The following is a 14,594-nucleotide window of genomic DNA, read 5'->3' on the forward strand; positions in this document are numbered from 1 at the left end:
CTGTTCTAATGCCAGCTTCTAGTGTGAAGGAAAATGATTTGCTGCCATTTTTATTTTGAATCTATAGATGAAAATTTTCTGCATTAATATCAGACAGCATCACTCAAATACCTTTGTGATTGTAGTATTTAAGGACAGGGTGGGGGCCTCATCCTGGAGAGGGACTGGGTCCTACATCTCTTGAGAGCATTTTTCAGTCTGTTTGGAGATGCCAGCTGAGCTGGAGTCAGATGGTCTGGACTAAACAGTTTCAAGAAGTTCCTTCCCACACTTTGCTCTTCTGTGGTTCTCTTTGTGCTGATGACACAAAGTTGTACCTGGCAACTTTGTTTTCCTGGTCTCTGACCATAGCCAGTTACAAGGTGCACAGTTTCTGTATGCTACACTCCTTCCATCAATAAAATTTGTGTCATAGCAACTTACTCCTTTTGTAGCTCTGGTATGAGGATAGATATAAAGAAGACTGAGATTCTCTGACATGTGTGATTCTATATTGGATGCTCTACAGAGGAGTGTGTGTAAGGACTTGAAATACTGTACATAACATAACACGCTTTTCTAAGTTGGAGGAAGTTCAGTTTGTTTACAAAGCTCAACCTTTTTTGTCTGAAAATTTTGAGAAAAGGATTGTTCAAGCTTGTTTAAGAGGTCTAACCATTTCTGGGCACAAAATGATTGGAGACTTGCAGGGGATATCACTCTGTGGGACTACATGGGTGTCTTGTTCTTCTAAAAGGCCACAAAAACTACATTATAAAATAGACCTCTTATATTTGTTTCCTCATGAAATAGCTCAGGGAACGGAAGGACTTAAGCATTAAATAAATTTGACCACCTTTTAGTTGTAATTTTACATGTGATTCCCTGCAACTATATATAGTTTCTATAACTGACATTTTCTGTAACATTCCATTTAGCTGAAAATTAACATATAGTGAATAATAGCTCAATAGAAGAACAACTTGAATAGATCTAGCCCTCTAGATCCAAGTATAGTTTCAAGAAATAGTGTATTATGTATTTTGTGTATTATTGAATGTTTGTGTACTATCCCCAGATGTGAGGTTTTTTTCTGTAAAAAGAATTTAAAAACCCCTGAGAATAGATATTCGTCCTCAGAACTCAAAATCTTATAAGCAGTCTGAAAATGGGTGCTTTCTGGGCCACCAGCAGGTATGAAAACTTTTTCTGAAAACTAAGGCTGTACTTTTTAAGTATCTAGAATTAATTTTGTGGGGTTTTTATCTGGTAAAACAACTGACTCTCGTGTGTTTATTAGCATGCATCTCATCTCTGAAAACCTCTAACAGTACCTCATATCTTTAACTTAATTGTTTTGAAGTATCATAGACCAAGAAGTCTGTACTGAAATTATCTTGATTCCTTGAAATACTGTGAGTGTGGGGGGGAATGGGAGGGAAAATAATCCTGGAATCGTATTTTGCAATTTCTTGGAGCAGATTTAGACAAAAATTGTATTTCACCATTATCCTACATTCGGTTTTCTGCATTATTAATATGTTGCATTCTCCTTTCTGTAAAAAAAAAAAAGAAAAAAAGAAAAAAAAAAAAAAAGCTTTTGGGGACTACTTCAGCATGATTGCAGAATTTTAAATGCAGAGATATGATACCTTGTAATTCATGAAGTACACCTTTTTTTTTTTACTTACAGGCAGTATTGGTTTGCCCTGTTGTACCTTCCAAAAGGCATGGTTCAGTAGAAGTTTACAGAATTCTGGCTTTGTGTCCAATGAGGTTTTTAATTGTTGTGGTAGAATAGCAGATGCCAAGTAATTTCTGACTTAGTTCTTTCACAGACTGTGCCAAGAAAATCCCCTCACCCAAACAGTTGATTTTTGGCTTTCTTCTAGTGCTGTATAATGCCAAAGGGAGGAAAAAAATAAATACTGTGAATTTTTGTAGATTTTTAATTACTTTTGACAGTCTTAACAAGATCATCTTTTACATTTGTATGGGGTGCTTGTAATTACAAATATTTATAGCAATAGTGGCGCTCAGATTGAAATAGAATTGGTTTCTTCTGAGGATTTCCTTGGTTCATTGGTTGGGTTTTTTACTACAGGTAGTTCGAGTATGCCAAAACTTTTTTTGGTGTGGTACCTATGAAATACTGTTTCACTGGCTTAAGGTAGACTGATACATCAACTATTTGAAAATACAATTTACATTAACAACAATAAGTAGAATTCATGATGTGTGTGCTGGAGTTAGAGATGTTTTGGGCTAATCTGTTACCACAGTGGTGAGTTTCTCTGGGTGAGTCAGCCAGTTTCAATATCCCTTGCTGTAAATTCAAACATTTTGGGAACAAAAGGGAAGCTTCTGCCCAGATCATGAGCAGAGGAGCCTTTCTGTGCAGTTGTAAGACTATTACGGTTTTTCTGCTAAAGAATCAGCTTCTGAGAATTATGGATGTGATTGGTAGGCTTGAGAGACATAAATTTAATTGGCCTGGCCTTTGTCTGCAATTCTCCATTTCTTTCTTTTAGTATCTCAGCTCCAAGAGTTTTAAGGAATTCATTCAAATGTTATTGACTTTGATAGTTTTTAGGAAGACAGAATACTTAGAACACCCTGCAGAGTTGCCTCCTCTTTACCACATTTACCCCTCCTCATTGAGGCAGGGTTCTGGGGATGACTATTGAAGGAAATATTTTCTACTAGTAACTTGGATTGTTAATGTTAAAAATACAAAATTAAATCCTGCATCATTCATTTTTTTCTTCAACAAAAAGGTTAACTAGGCAGTTAGTAACCCTGATTAAAAACATGGTGAACAAGGGAAGAAGCAGTTCTTAATTACCTTAAGATAATTTTTAGATTCCTTTGTCATAGCATTAACTTCACTGAAAAATTTGAAGAAACAATTGCAGAAGAATAAAAGTCCTTTAAAAGACTTAGGCTTTTGTTTTACTGAAGGGCTGGAAGAATTCCCAATTTATGTCAGACACAGTTCTGAGAAGGGGAAGAAACAATGTGTTGTTTGTCTCCAGTAAAAAAGTAACAAATTTAAAAGTATCTTTAAAGATTTATCTATAGAAAGCTGATTAAAAGCTGCACTATTTCTTCCCTTACCCAAACCCAAAGTGAAACTTTGTTGTTTTCCTTAAGCTCTTCCTTTAATCTTCCGAAGTCACACTGTGGTACTACTACTACTTCATGCCTGGTATGGTAGTGCAACTGTTACGTTATAGCCATATTATAGTGCAAAATTTGTATTTTTTAAACCTTTTGATGTTTTTAATCTCCGACTACTTGACAATGAAACTGCACTGAGTAAATAGTTAAATTTTCTAAGTGCATCTTTCACAGGTGAGTCACATCTGCCACAGACAGAAGGGTTTTCTATTTGAACAGACATTGAGCTCAGGCTATCTGTTGGATGCTTTCTTTATCATACTAACATCAGAAATGATTTGTGCTTTCTGCTGGATCATGAATGTAAAAAAATCCTGGAAAAACTCAAGCAAGATTCCGTCTTGCCAAGTGTATTGTTCTGGCACCAGTGTTTGGTTTCTCTGCTGGTGGGTTGTCTAACCAGCAGTACTTTTAAACATTGAAGTCAAAACTTGTGTGATGCCAAGGCCTTTACAAAGACAGGTAGGATACAATTTGATCTAATACCACTGTTTATCTGAAGTATACACAGCACATAACTAGCTTCCAGTAAATATTGTATGTATCCAGGCATGTATTACAGAGTGGAGAACTTTGATGTTTGGACAGACCTGTCACCTGTCTTGTGTGGAGTAAAGTAAGATTTCAATTGGTGATCTCATCTCTTGTTCAAGCCAGGATCAGCTCTGTTGATGTCCTTTCTGACAGATACTTGTTGTACCCGTATATAAAGATTTCAGAGGCTCTTCAGGCCATCTTCCATTTTTCTGAGGTTTATGACTAACTACTCTGCCTTAAAATATTTCTGAAATCTTTGTAAGGTTGTGTTTAGCAGCACTGTCATATTCCTCTGATCAGTTTGACGTCAAAGTCTTCACTCTGAAAACAGCCTCTTCACTGTACATTTTCCTCATCTAAAAACATCCTTCCTGGGAATGGAGGACAGGGCAGACCATTTTATTTGCCCACTTTGAACTTTTCCTGTTGTATGTGGCATCTTGTAGCAAAATAATAAATTTTTATGTTTTGTTTTGGCTTGAATGGCAAAAGAAATTTAGACCACTGAAGCCATGATTCCACTAAGCAAAAGTAAATCTTTACCTAAAGTTTATTTCCAGAGTGCATTTTTGTTTTAATGTACTTTGAGGTTTTTGTAATCATCCACTCTTCCCTCAATCCCTTTAAAAGGGAACAGGTATGAAGTGAAATTTTGCCTTTGGTTCAGGGGAAACTCAAAAAATCTCCAAACTATACATGTTTTGGCTACTAGGTTGAAGAATATTGTTAGATGGATAGTCTTTGATTTGCCTGTCTCTGCTTGGCCAAGAAAGTGCAGTTAGACTCCAGGTTAAAGGTTGCTTTTCTGGAGTTTAGGTGGCCTCTTAAGCTCCTCTTGCAAAGCACTCTAACATTTGAAAGTTGGCCTGTGTTACAGCTCCAGGATCGGGTGATTGCCTTGCTGTTCTCCTTTGCTTGAGTAGGAGTGTTGTCGCTCATGTTGTTGTACTGACAGATGGCTTGACACAGACAGGTTATTACAATGATAGTCCTTCTATATGTAGTGCATATGGATTCTGTGAGCTGCCATTCTCTCCTGCTATTTTCATGTCTTTTGCCACCTGGATTCTCAACTGACTGAGACACAGCTAGGCATGCACAAAGGGTTTTTTCTTACATGACATATGCAAAGCCCACCTCAGTTACAGAAGAACAGACACTGTGTCTGAAGGAAATCTGGTTTGCCGTGTGTGGGCATGTATGCGCCCCAGAAGAGGAATTAATATAGCCAGTAAAATAAATGTTGAGTATGTAGTTGTTTACTCTTGGGCTTGACTTGGCACAATTTGTGATGATAATGATGTGGTGCTCTACCAAGCTCCTTTCTATTACTCAGATTTCTAGTGCTTTTTTTTAAGTTGTTTTGGTTTTTTAAATAATGGTTTAAAGCAATAAATTGTGAAAAGACCTTGGAAAATGTGGACTCAATGCATGGCAGTACAGAAAGGACTGTCCTGAAAAAGAGAGGGACTAAAAAGGTACTCTCATAGATCCATGACATTCCTGTTGAAGTTCACACATGGAGCTCAATTATCTATCAAGATAACTATGAATACTAGTCTTCCTCTCTATTTCACCCCTCTTCTGAAGAAGCATGGAGTTGATCTCACATCCTACAAGCTGTTCAGAGTGACTGTTCACTTTTGTACTGTTCGTGTCAATTAAGGAAAGAGATTGCTCTTTCCCATCGTTTTGGGCCAGTGTTTAAATTCCAATCTGGAAACCATTATTAAAAGACTTGGTGGAATGCAGCAGTATATTCAACTTTCATGTGGAGACATCTGAATACCTGCAAAAACCTTGTTTGGAGCTCTGTGTGCAGTCAGAGACTCACTTGTGGAGCTCCGATATTTAAGGTTTGCAAACAGAGGTTTGGGGATTTTGCTTTTAATTTATGCATCTGAGTAGGTTCTGAAGCTCATAGCTTTCACTGAGTTGAGTAGGAAAGACTGTGTCTCATTCTCTTTATTTGTTTATTCCTCTTTATTGATGCAAATGAATAATTTGCTTATTAAGTGTGCAATTTAAAATGAATTGGATATTTACACATTTATCAACCTTAAAATATTCCTATTGACCTCTTGAATTATGACTTTTTAATGCTTGCATTTCATTCCCTACCTACCTTTTCTTTTAAAAAGTGAATGAAAGTCAAGCAAGCAAGGGACAGCGATTCTGTAGGACTTCTACCAAGATGTATGTGAGGAAGGCTTACTCTTAGCATCTACTTGTAGGCTACCTTAGGGAAATCAAATCTTGGAAGGCCAAGCTGGAATCAAAATTCCATGCATGTCAAGTGTTGGGTATTTATAATTGCTCCTTGGAGGCACCTAAATTAAACGTCTGAAATGGTCTCTGTGAATACGCCATGCTATGTCCCTGTTCTGTGTCTGCCAGTCTTTCCAGGAATCAGATGTTTCTTCTTGGTGATATGGCAAAGGATCATATTTCTGCCAAGTTGCATTGGAATGTAACAAACTGAGGAAGCTAGGTAAAGCATTTAACTGTAAACTTCTTGAAAACAAGTAAATTTATATTAAAAGAAACTATAAATTATACTACCCCTGTATACAAACATTGTTGACTAGTGTTCTTGTTGTAATTACACTTAATAGCAGACAATTACTTTGTCACTTGTATATTGCTTGGGGTTTTTTCTCATAGAAACTGTTGTTTATCCTGTAGAAATCCACATATTTTTGTTGTTAATATGTTGTGAAGCCTAATCCTGTTTTAAAGCTCGTATAGATCACAGAGTCCTCATAAAGTGATGTTTTAAGTATGATGTGCAGGTATTTGTGATGTGAATCCCCTATTATATTCTTTATTTCACACTGTGTGTTTCCAACTACAAAACAAAATATGTCTACAGACAATGCAGAAGGATCTTTTCATTATCTTAGAAACACCGGTAAAAATCTGTAAAGTTTCCTTTGTTGTGGAACAGAGCAGCTGTGCACTTTCGTAAGGTGCATCTGATGTTGCAGTCTCATTTCAGGCTGAGCAATGTGCAGTACTTTCTGCAAAGAATATCAACGTTAAATGTCAGGAATAAGAGTGTAAAATACACATTGTATCTGTTTCAGTCTGCTTGATAGTAGTGACAAGTGCTCAATGGCTGTCAGCATCCTTGTCAGCGCGGAGCCGCCTTTGACATTAAAGTCCCCAGCCCAGCCCTGAGGCTGTGCAGCTCTTATTGGCAGTTCCATCAGGCTGCAGCTGATCGGCGAATGTCAGAGCCTGCCCTCTTCTCCTGGTGTGTCGCCAGTCCTGTGTGTTTGCAGGCTGGCCTCGCCTGTTATTTGATCTCGCTGCACTTCTTCATCAGCTCTCCTATGGGAAATGAGCGGATAGGTCAGTGGTGTGGGGGTGTCTTTGGGGCAGCACAGAACCCCATCCAAAGTGACTTGCATAAAGGTTTGTAACGATTACCATTTCTTAAAGCCAATCAATGGGTAAGGTACCCAGAGACTCATTAAGTGGCATTTGAGGCACCTCTAAAAGAGTTTTGAGCTATATTTTGGGAAATGTGGTGACAGCCTTTAATGTCTAATTGACCTCTTCTCTTTGTTTCACTTTCCGTATTTCCTTCTGATGTGTTCCCCCATGGCAGCAAACAGCCCTGCTCAGTATTTTGAACTTCTGCTCGGAGCTGCAGCACCTCAGCCTGGGCAGCTGTGTTATGGTGAGTGCTTGGACCATTCAAAGTGTGTGGATTATTGTGTGTATGTGTGTACACTCTCTTTGGAACCAGCCTGAGTTTGTTTCACAAAGGTGTGTTAAATGTGAGGTTGATGCAAGACTCTACTCTTTTGGAAGGTCCAAGATGAATACAGCTTGGTCATATATTTAAGGGTTATGTACTAGTTTAGTAGGCCTAAAATGGCTTGTAGGTTTTCTGAGAGTTCTTCAGCCTTTGTCTAAGCTTTTGGGGATTCTTTGTATGTGTAATCACTTAATGAGTAATTAATAAGACTTTCATAAGGACATGCAATGACTGATCAACTTAAAATGGAAATGAGTACAGTCTTCAGTCATTCTTCAGTAGTTGCTCTTCCTGTGGTCATAAAAGCTGTTGTAATCATCTTTTAAGGGGAAAGCAACTGTGCAAAAAAAAAAAGTTTCTTCAAAGAAACAACTTTTTCTGCAGTTTTGTCCTCACTATTAAATGAATTTAAAAACAACTGTGTCTGGGGTTTATAGGAAATCTGTTTTATTTTTGTCTTTTATAAAAGTAGATCACTGTACCATGCAATGAACAATTTTCGGAGTTCTTTAGGAATGACAAATGCTTGAAACAGATGAGTTATGTGTGTTAGGAAGCAAACCTTGAAACACCTCTGCATATTTCTGGAATGATGCTGCACATGACCGAGTGTCTGCTTTCCTTGCAGATTGAAGACTATGACCTTATAGCAAGCATGATGGGAGCAAAATGCAAAAAGCTTCGCAGTCTGGATTTGTGGAGATGTAAAAACATAACTGAAAGCGGGATCGCGGAATTGGCTTCGGGCTGCCAGCTTTTGGAAGAACTTGATCTTGGTTGGTGTCCTACGCTCCAGAGCAGCACAGGCTGCTTCACAAACCTCGCACGCAAACTCCCGAATTTGCAGAAACTCTTTCTCACGGCCAACAGGTCTGTGTGTGACACAGACATCGAGGAGCTCGCTGCCAACTGTACACACTTACGGCAGCTGGATATATTGGGTAAGAGAATGTGGGAATACTGGTGTTTGTTTTACGGTGTCTCAAAAGCCTGTCAGGCAAGAAAGAGTCCTTAAGACAAAACTGTCCTCTAGACATATTTTATAAATAATTATTTCTTGAAATTATGGTTTAGCATGTGAAAAAAAAGAGAGACATTTTACTCACTGCATGAATTCTGACTCAGAATCCTGTGGATTTATACCAGCTGTGTAATTTGACTGCTGGGTATGAATTGCTTAAACTGGAATTTAAGTGCAAGATTTTTTCCGCTAACTTTTATTTTTATGGCCATCAGTTTTTTTAACTGAAGCCTTTCACTTTTGATTATCAGAGGATCCAATTTCTTAACATTCTTTCTGCTTTTGTTTCGTGTTTTTATTTCTGTGAAGTTTATAGCATGAGTGTGTGATCAATAAACAGATTTTGCTTTTGTCCAATAAATATGTGTTATATATTATATAATATATATTGTATACTATGCAATACTGAATTTCTTCATCACTTCTGTCATATGTGAAGTTGAGTTATTAAAGATGAAAGGGTAATTAACAGCAAAACCTAAATAGAGTTTCTAGTAAGGTGGGAAGGAAGTGATGAGGGTCAAAAAGCATAACAAGTCTGAAATTTCTAATCCTCTGCAATTTCCATAGTTGAAAACATTTTTAGAGATCTAAAGTAAATATACTTTGAACTTTTGAGTGAGGACTTTGAGAAGTGTAGTTTTGTGCGATGCTGAATTTATTCTTTTATGGTGGCATATGAGGTTTTCTTTTTATAATAATGTAGGACAGCAGGGATGTTTGTGACATCAGTGTGGGAGAAAATTCTTCATGGTTTTGCCAACTTAGTTTCACAGGTTAGCTGAAAAAGGAAGATTCAAATGAATCAAATCAAACTACTCTATTTGTTCTGTGTACCTCTAACAATTTAATAATTGTAATGAAAATACTACATTTAGGTTGAGAGGGATACTGCAGAGAACTGAGGGCCATCAGTGTGAATAATGTTCCAAGCAAGTTTAAGCATTTATTGTTATCAGCATTTATCATTTCAAAGTGTTTGTCAGACGCATTAGATCAGCACTCCAGTACACTCTTCTATAATGATAAAGATTTTTGCTCACTTCTGACTGAGAGAGTTAACTTCACCTAGTACAAGTTGTACATACATTATGTTTATGCCCCCCAGGGGTACTGTGTTTTATGTATCTTGAAGAGAATATGCTTTGTAGCTAAATAATCAGGGGCACACTGTCTTGTTCAGACACAAAAAGTTTCCAAATGGTGTAGGGAATTAAGTCTTTCAGAAACACTTATGTGCCCCTGACCACTCACTTCCAAGTGTTTCTGTTACAAAGGTCTTGTATCTGCCCACAAAGTGGTCGGACCTTGTTACTGCACCAGAGGCTCCCCAAAGAATATTTCGACTGTGTTAAACCTATGAATAGTCTGTTACTTCTGTTGCCTCTCTGACAGCAGTGAAGGCTTGCTGCCACATTTCTTCAATGTTTGAATTCAGATTTTAATTCAGTTTGACATCTTTATGATTTTTATTTTTTTTAAAATAACGTGAAAGTGGAAAAGGTGTTTGTTCTGTTCCCTGGGTGCTTACCAATATTCCTGAGTGAGGTGGATTTGTAGTCAGACTTTTCCAGTGAGACTGCCTGTTGTGTTCAGATAAATCCCCCCTGGGGGATATCCAGCTGAATTACCTGCAAAATGAATAATCCGCAAAAAATTATTTCTTTCTTCCTTCAGAGAAATACTTGGTAGGGTGAAAAAAAGGTTGTCCTCTGCTGTAAACAAGTCAGTACAAGGTGATACTATATACATGAAGGACTTACCTTGCATTTTGGCAACAGTATGGAAACTGTTAAATTTTTTTTGTCTGACTATAGTAACCATTACAGTCTGTGGTTACAAGAAAGGGCTGTCAAGTAGAACCTCATTGTGTCATCTGGAGGTAGAGTTGCCAGGTGTTCCCATGTAAGTGCAGAAGTCTCTGTTGTCTGAAATGAAGAGTGAGTCTCTCGCTGTGCAGGAGTACCAAGGAAGTCGTAAATCTCTGAATATGCTCTTACTTTGGGCGTGTGATACAGGGCCATCGTGTTACTTTAAGCTGCATAAATATGTGGTGTGTTTTTGTCCTTCAGCAGAAGTGTGACAACAGGTCTGAAGCTGTAAGAGGTCAGAGCTGAGCTTTGCAAGAGTAACCTTGAACAGTGCGTCTTCTCTGAGATGTGAATGAATGAGAGGTGTTCTTATTATATCCTTTGTCATCTCCCAAGTAAAGAAATGTCTGGCTTGCTTATGCATTGTGAAGGGTGTAGAGGTATTGCTGCTAGGTTAGCACTATGTGCTGCAAGGGAACTTCTTTTGCTTCAACAAAGCTGTGTAAAAGCGAGGGGGTTTTCTGTATACAAGCACTTATCTAAGTAAGGGTCAGAATGTCTTCCCTTCACTGTAGTCACCAGTGTTGAAGATATTATACTGATGTCTCTGCAGTTGTTAGAACTTATAAACTTGTCAGAGAAAACTTCTTGTTTCAGTTATAGGTTATTTATCATCACAATAGCTTCAGAGGTGGAGGAGTCTAAGCCTCTGAAAGAAATCTTGTTGAACTGTAAGGGTTTCAAAGTTCACATTATATAGCCTGAATGCTGTTTTAAGGTGATAGGTCCTGAGGCTTGCTACTCATCTGTCCTTTACCATAATTGTTTGGCAATTTACTTGTTACAGAGTCAGAGGACTCTGTAGAAGATGAAAATTGCTGGTTTTCAAGGACTCTGTATACCTACTGGCCCATGTAAAACATCGTTGGATATCAGGCTGTGTTTGTGCTGTGTAAAACATAGAAAGTAAATTTCTGTTCAAAAAAAGCTCAATGGGCTGGTCCATATCTGCTGTATCATAAGTTTGGAAGAGGAAGTGTGGTGTGTGTCACTGAATGCACGAGGATGTGCTTCTCTTGAACTTTTAGTTCTGAGCTTTCTTTTACCCACTACATCCTGAACTGCCTGCTTACAAGTATCATTTCCTTCTCAGCCCACATCTTTTCCACTGACTGACATGGCATGTTTCCACCCTCTGTCAGAATGATCCAGCTCTGATCATCTGACAGTTGTGTAGTGACGCAGTACATCAGCCAGTGCTATCAAAAGTTAAGTGGACACCTCTAGACCAGTAGTTAAAAAACTAGTCTTCAAACTGTGATCAGCATTGAGCAATGTGACAAGTCAGATGGCAACCTGAATTGACAGTGCCAAAAGCTTTTCTTGCACATCACATCAGCTGCCTAGTTCTGTTGCCGTGGGGTTCTCAGCTGCTGTCAAGGGTGAAGAGTAAATCGAATTAACCTCGCTCCCCAAAAGTTCCAACTGCCTCTGTCCTGCACAAAAAGAGTAATGAAAAGTAGACACCCTCGTTACCACAAAATTCATGTATTCCTATCTACATTCCAACACCTCCCACACCTTCCTGAGCAACAGAAAACCCAACTACCCCCTTGCCAGCTGTCAAAGTTTTCGGCTTTATCTTGAGAACATCAACACGTAGTTAGTCAATTCAAACATGAAAATGTGTAGCACATTTAAATTTTGAATTTGAGTTGTGTGCAATAGATTGAATAAAATGTAAAGAGTAAAAGGCTAGTTTGGCTGATCTAGGGGAAGAAAGTAAAGAAAAGTAAGAGTATCTGAGGCAAGAGTGCTAGTTATTTTGAAGGTTGGTACTCTGAAATATTATCTGCTGTCCCTTGCCCTAGAAATTTGAGTTCTGCAGTTTTTATAGCTGTCCTGCACAGGTCTCCTTAACAGCTATAGAATTTGAAGACTTGGATATATGATGGATATAAGTTAAATTATTTACAGCTAATAAGCATATTTGTTCTAGCAAAGAGATCATTACTCAGAAGTGCCTTTTACAAAGGTGATACCAGAGAATTAACAACAAAATTAAATAGCAGATTTTAATGTTTTGGTTATGTATGTATTCTGAGAAATGGCTGATTAGTCCATCAAGGAGAACTTGTGGTAAATAATAAAGGTCCAAAACCCTCCAAACTCTAGAAGAAAAATGCACTATATAAGTAATTAACTAGCAGGCTACATTGTCTGTCTTTCAAAAGCAAAGGGAAATGTGCTCTATTAAAATTCTGATATGCTTTTGAATGGGCTTTTAAGATACATACATCACTAACTGTACATTGTATAAGTAAAAGTAAGACTACAGATGATTTTCACTTATCCTGTGGTGTGCATAACCAAACCGCAACTGGATTGCTTTACAAAATGGTATTTCCTAACAAAAAATTTTAAGTCTGTGGAGGAAAAGAAACAGGTACAATAAAACATGCAGTTTAAGATGACCTGCTTAGTTGCAAATCTGTTAAAAGTCTTGGATGAAATGGTAGGAGAAGTATCAAAGTTCAGGTAGGAAGGAATGAAGAACATCCTACACAAAAAAATCTGTGGCTAGGCATCTAAATCTAGAATTTTTGTAGAAACACACATTCGGATCTTGAAGCGTAAAAGCTGTGATGCATAAATGAGGCTCAGTTTAGATGAAGGTGCTGATGTAGTAGCAATTTTAAGGCTTGGTGGAAAAAAAGATAAGTAGCATAATGTGTTGTTCCTAGAGTTGCATTTGGAATGGTAGAGCAGGTCCTTATGGTAGAACAGTGATACTGTGGTAAAGTTCATGGTCAAACGAAGTGAATAAATAAAGCACGTTACAGAATTTCTGTGTGAAGCTTTAGGGACTGTTGCATGAACCACCAGACAGTTCTGATGATGGTGATTATATAATGGTAAGGCAGTTAAAAATCACAGTGATAATGACAAGCTTAGTCTCTGTGGAGGAGATAAAATTTGGGGGCTTGATAGCCAAGACTGTCCTTGGGTGATGTTCAATAATGTCTGAAAGCAACTAATTTGAGAGCCTGATACAGGATAATTGAATACCACATTTAGATACCCCCTTGCTTATGCAGAAGAGTACTGGAGACTACTGAAATCATTTGGAGTCTTTCAGAAATTGAATCCCATTCAGAGAACAAAAATAGGAAGATGAACTCTAGAAAAGTGAAACAAAATCATAGCAAGGTAGTATGAAGAACCACTGGCTAGAGGTAAATGATACTGTATTTCAGCTGTGTTAGAAGTTTACAGGAGTGACTGAGCTTGGTAGATTGTCCAGATGTGAGGGCTCACCCCAATACAAGGCTATTGCAGGAGAACTGTCATATGTCCATTTGTGTTTGTGGCAAAGGGGATCAAGCAAGCTGCTACATCAGAGCCAGTTCTTTCCAGGGGATTAGCCTAGAAAGCTGCCTTAAATTGGAATGCCAATACAGAAAGCTTTTGAACAAATCAATACACTGAACAATAATAAATTTTTAGGACTAAATGGTATTTATACAGTGGTTGTAAATGAGCTCAAATACAGGGCACTAGAAATCTTATTTCTGGTGTGTGATCTGTCTCTTAAGTCAGCCTCAGTGCTAGAGTAATGCAGGGTTACAGACATGGCACAACTTTCTGTAAAGGGTTTGGGTTAGGAGCTACAAAACAGTAAGGTCATCTTTTGCTCTGTGGCAGTAGCAGCCAGGAGGAAGTCAGTCAGTGGGAATACAGAGGACATTACCATATTTTGAAGAAGAGCTACATCCCAGCAAGGGTAGTACTTTCTTTGCCTCTCCTGTCCTTTAGAATTCCTTGGAGTTCTTGGTGATTGTCAGCAGTACTCCAATCCATAGAAGACTGGATTTTCAAAAGCTTTAGCCAAGGTTGTGCTGTTTTTGTAACTTAGCTGTCTTCTTCTGGTTTATGAGTGTTTCAGAGACAACAGAGGACATGAATGTATCATCTCTTTTCACAGTGAAGTTATGTCACTGCTGTGGTCACCAAGGGTCTGTTCTGTTCTGCTTATGAGTAATCCAGGCAGAGGAGAATCATGTCAGAGGGTAACACACAGGTATTCAGGGTAGGAAAATCTTAAACTGAAGAACTTAACTCTGAAAAATGGCAGAATGATCTCGTGATACTTACTAAACAGGTGATAAAGCAGGAGGAAAACACTGAATCAAGTGCAAAGTAGTAGCATGAGGCAAAATAACATCAACTAAATATATAGGGGACCAGATTTATATTAACTAGTGTTTTGTAGGAAAAAAGATCCTGTGGACAATTTTTG

General features: G+C 38.0%; 1 protein-coding gene across 7 annotated transcripts in view; it reads left to right on the forward strand.

Annotated features, from left to right (window-relative positions):
• FBXL4 (F-box and leucine rich repeat protein 4) overlaps positions 1 to 14,594 on the forward strand; it is a 57,868-nt gene that overhangs the window by 36,741 nt on the left and 6,533 nt on the right. For all 7 annotated transcript variants that reach the window (XM_083857174.1, XM_083857175.1, XM_083857169.1 and 4 more), the window contains exons 7-8: positions 7,310 to 7,381; positions 8,091 to 8,403. In XM_083857174.1, the coding sequence (XP_083713300.1) occupies positions 7,310 to 7,381; positions 8,091 to 8,403 (385 nt within the window). The remainder of the gene's footprint in view (positions 1 to 7,309; positions 7,382 to 8,090; positions 8,404 to 14,594) is intronic.

This window comes from Zosterops lateralis (assembly GCF_965231275.1).
Source record: "Zosterops lateralis genome assembly, chromosome: 3".
Classification (NCBI taxonomy): domain Eukaryota; kingdom Metazoa; phylum Chordata; class Aves; order Passeriformes; family Zosteropidae; genus Zosterops; species Zosterops lateralis.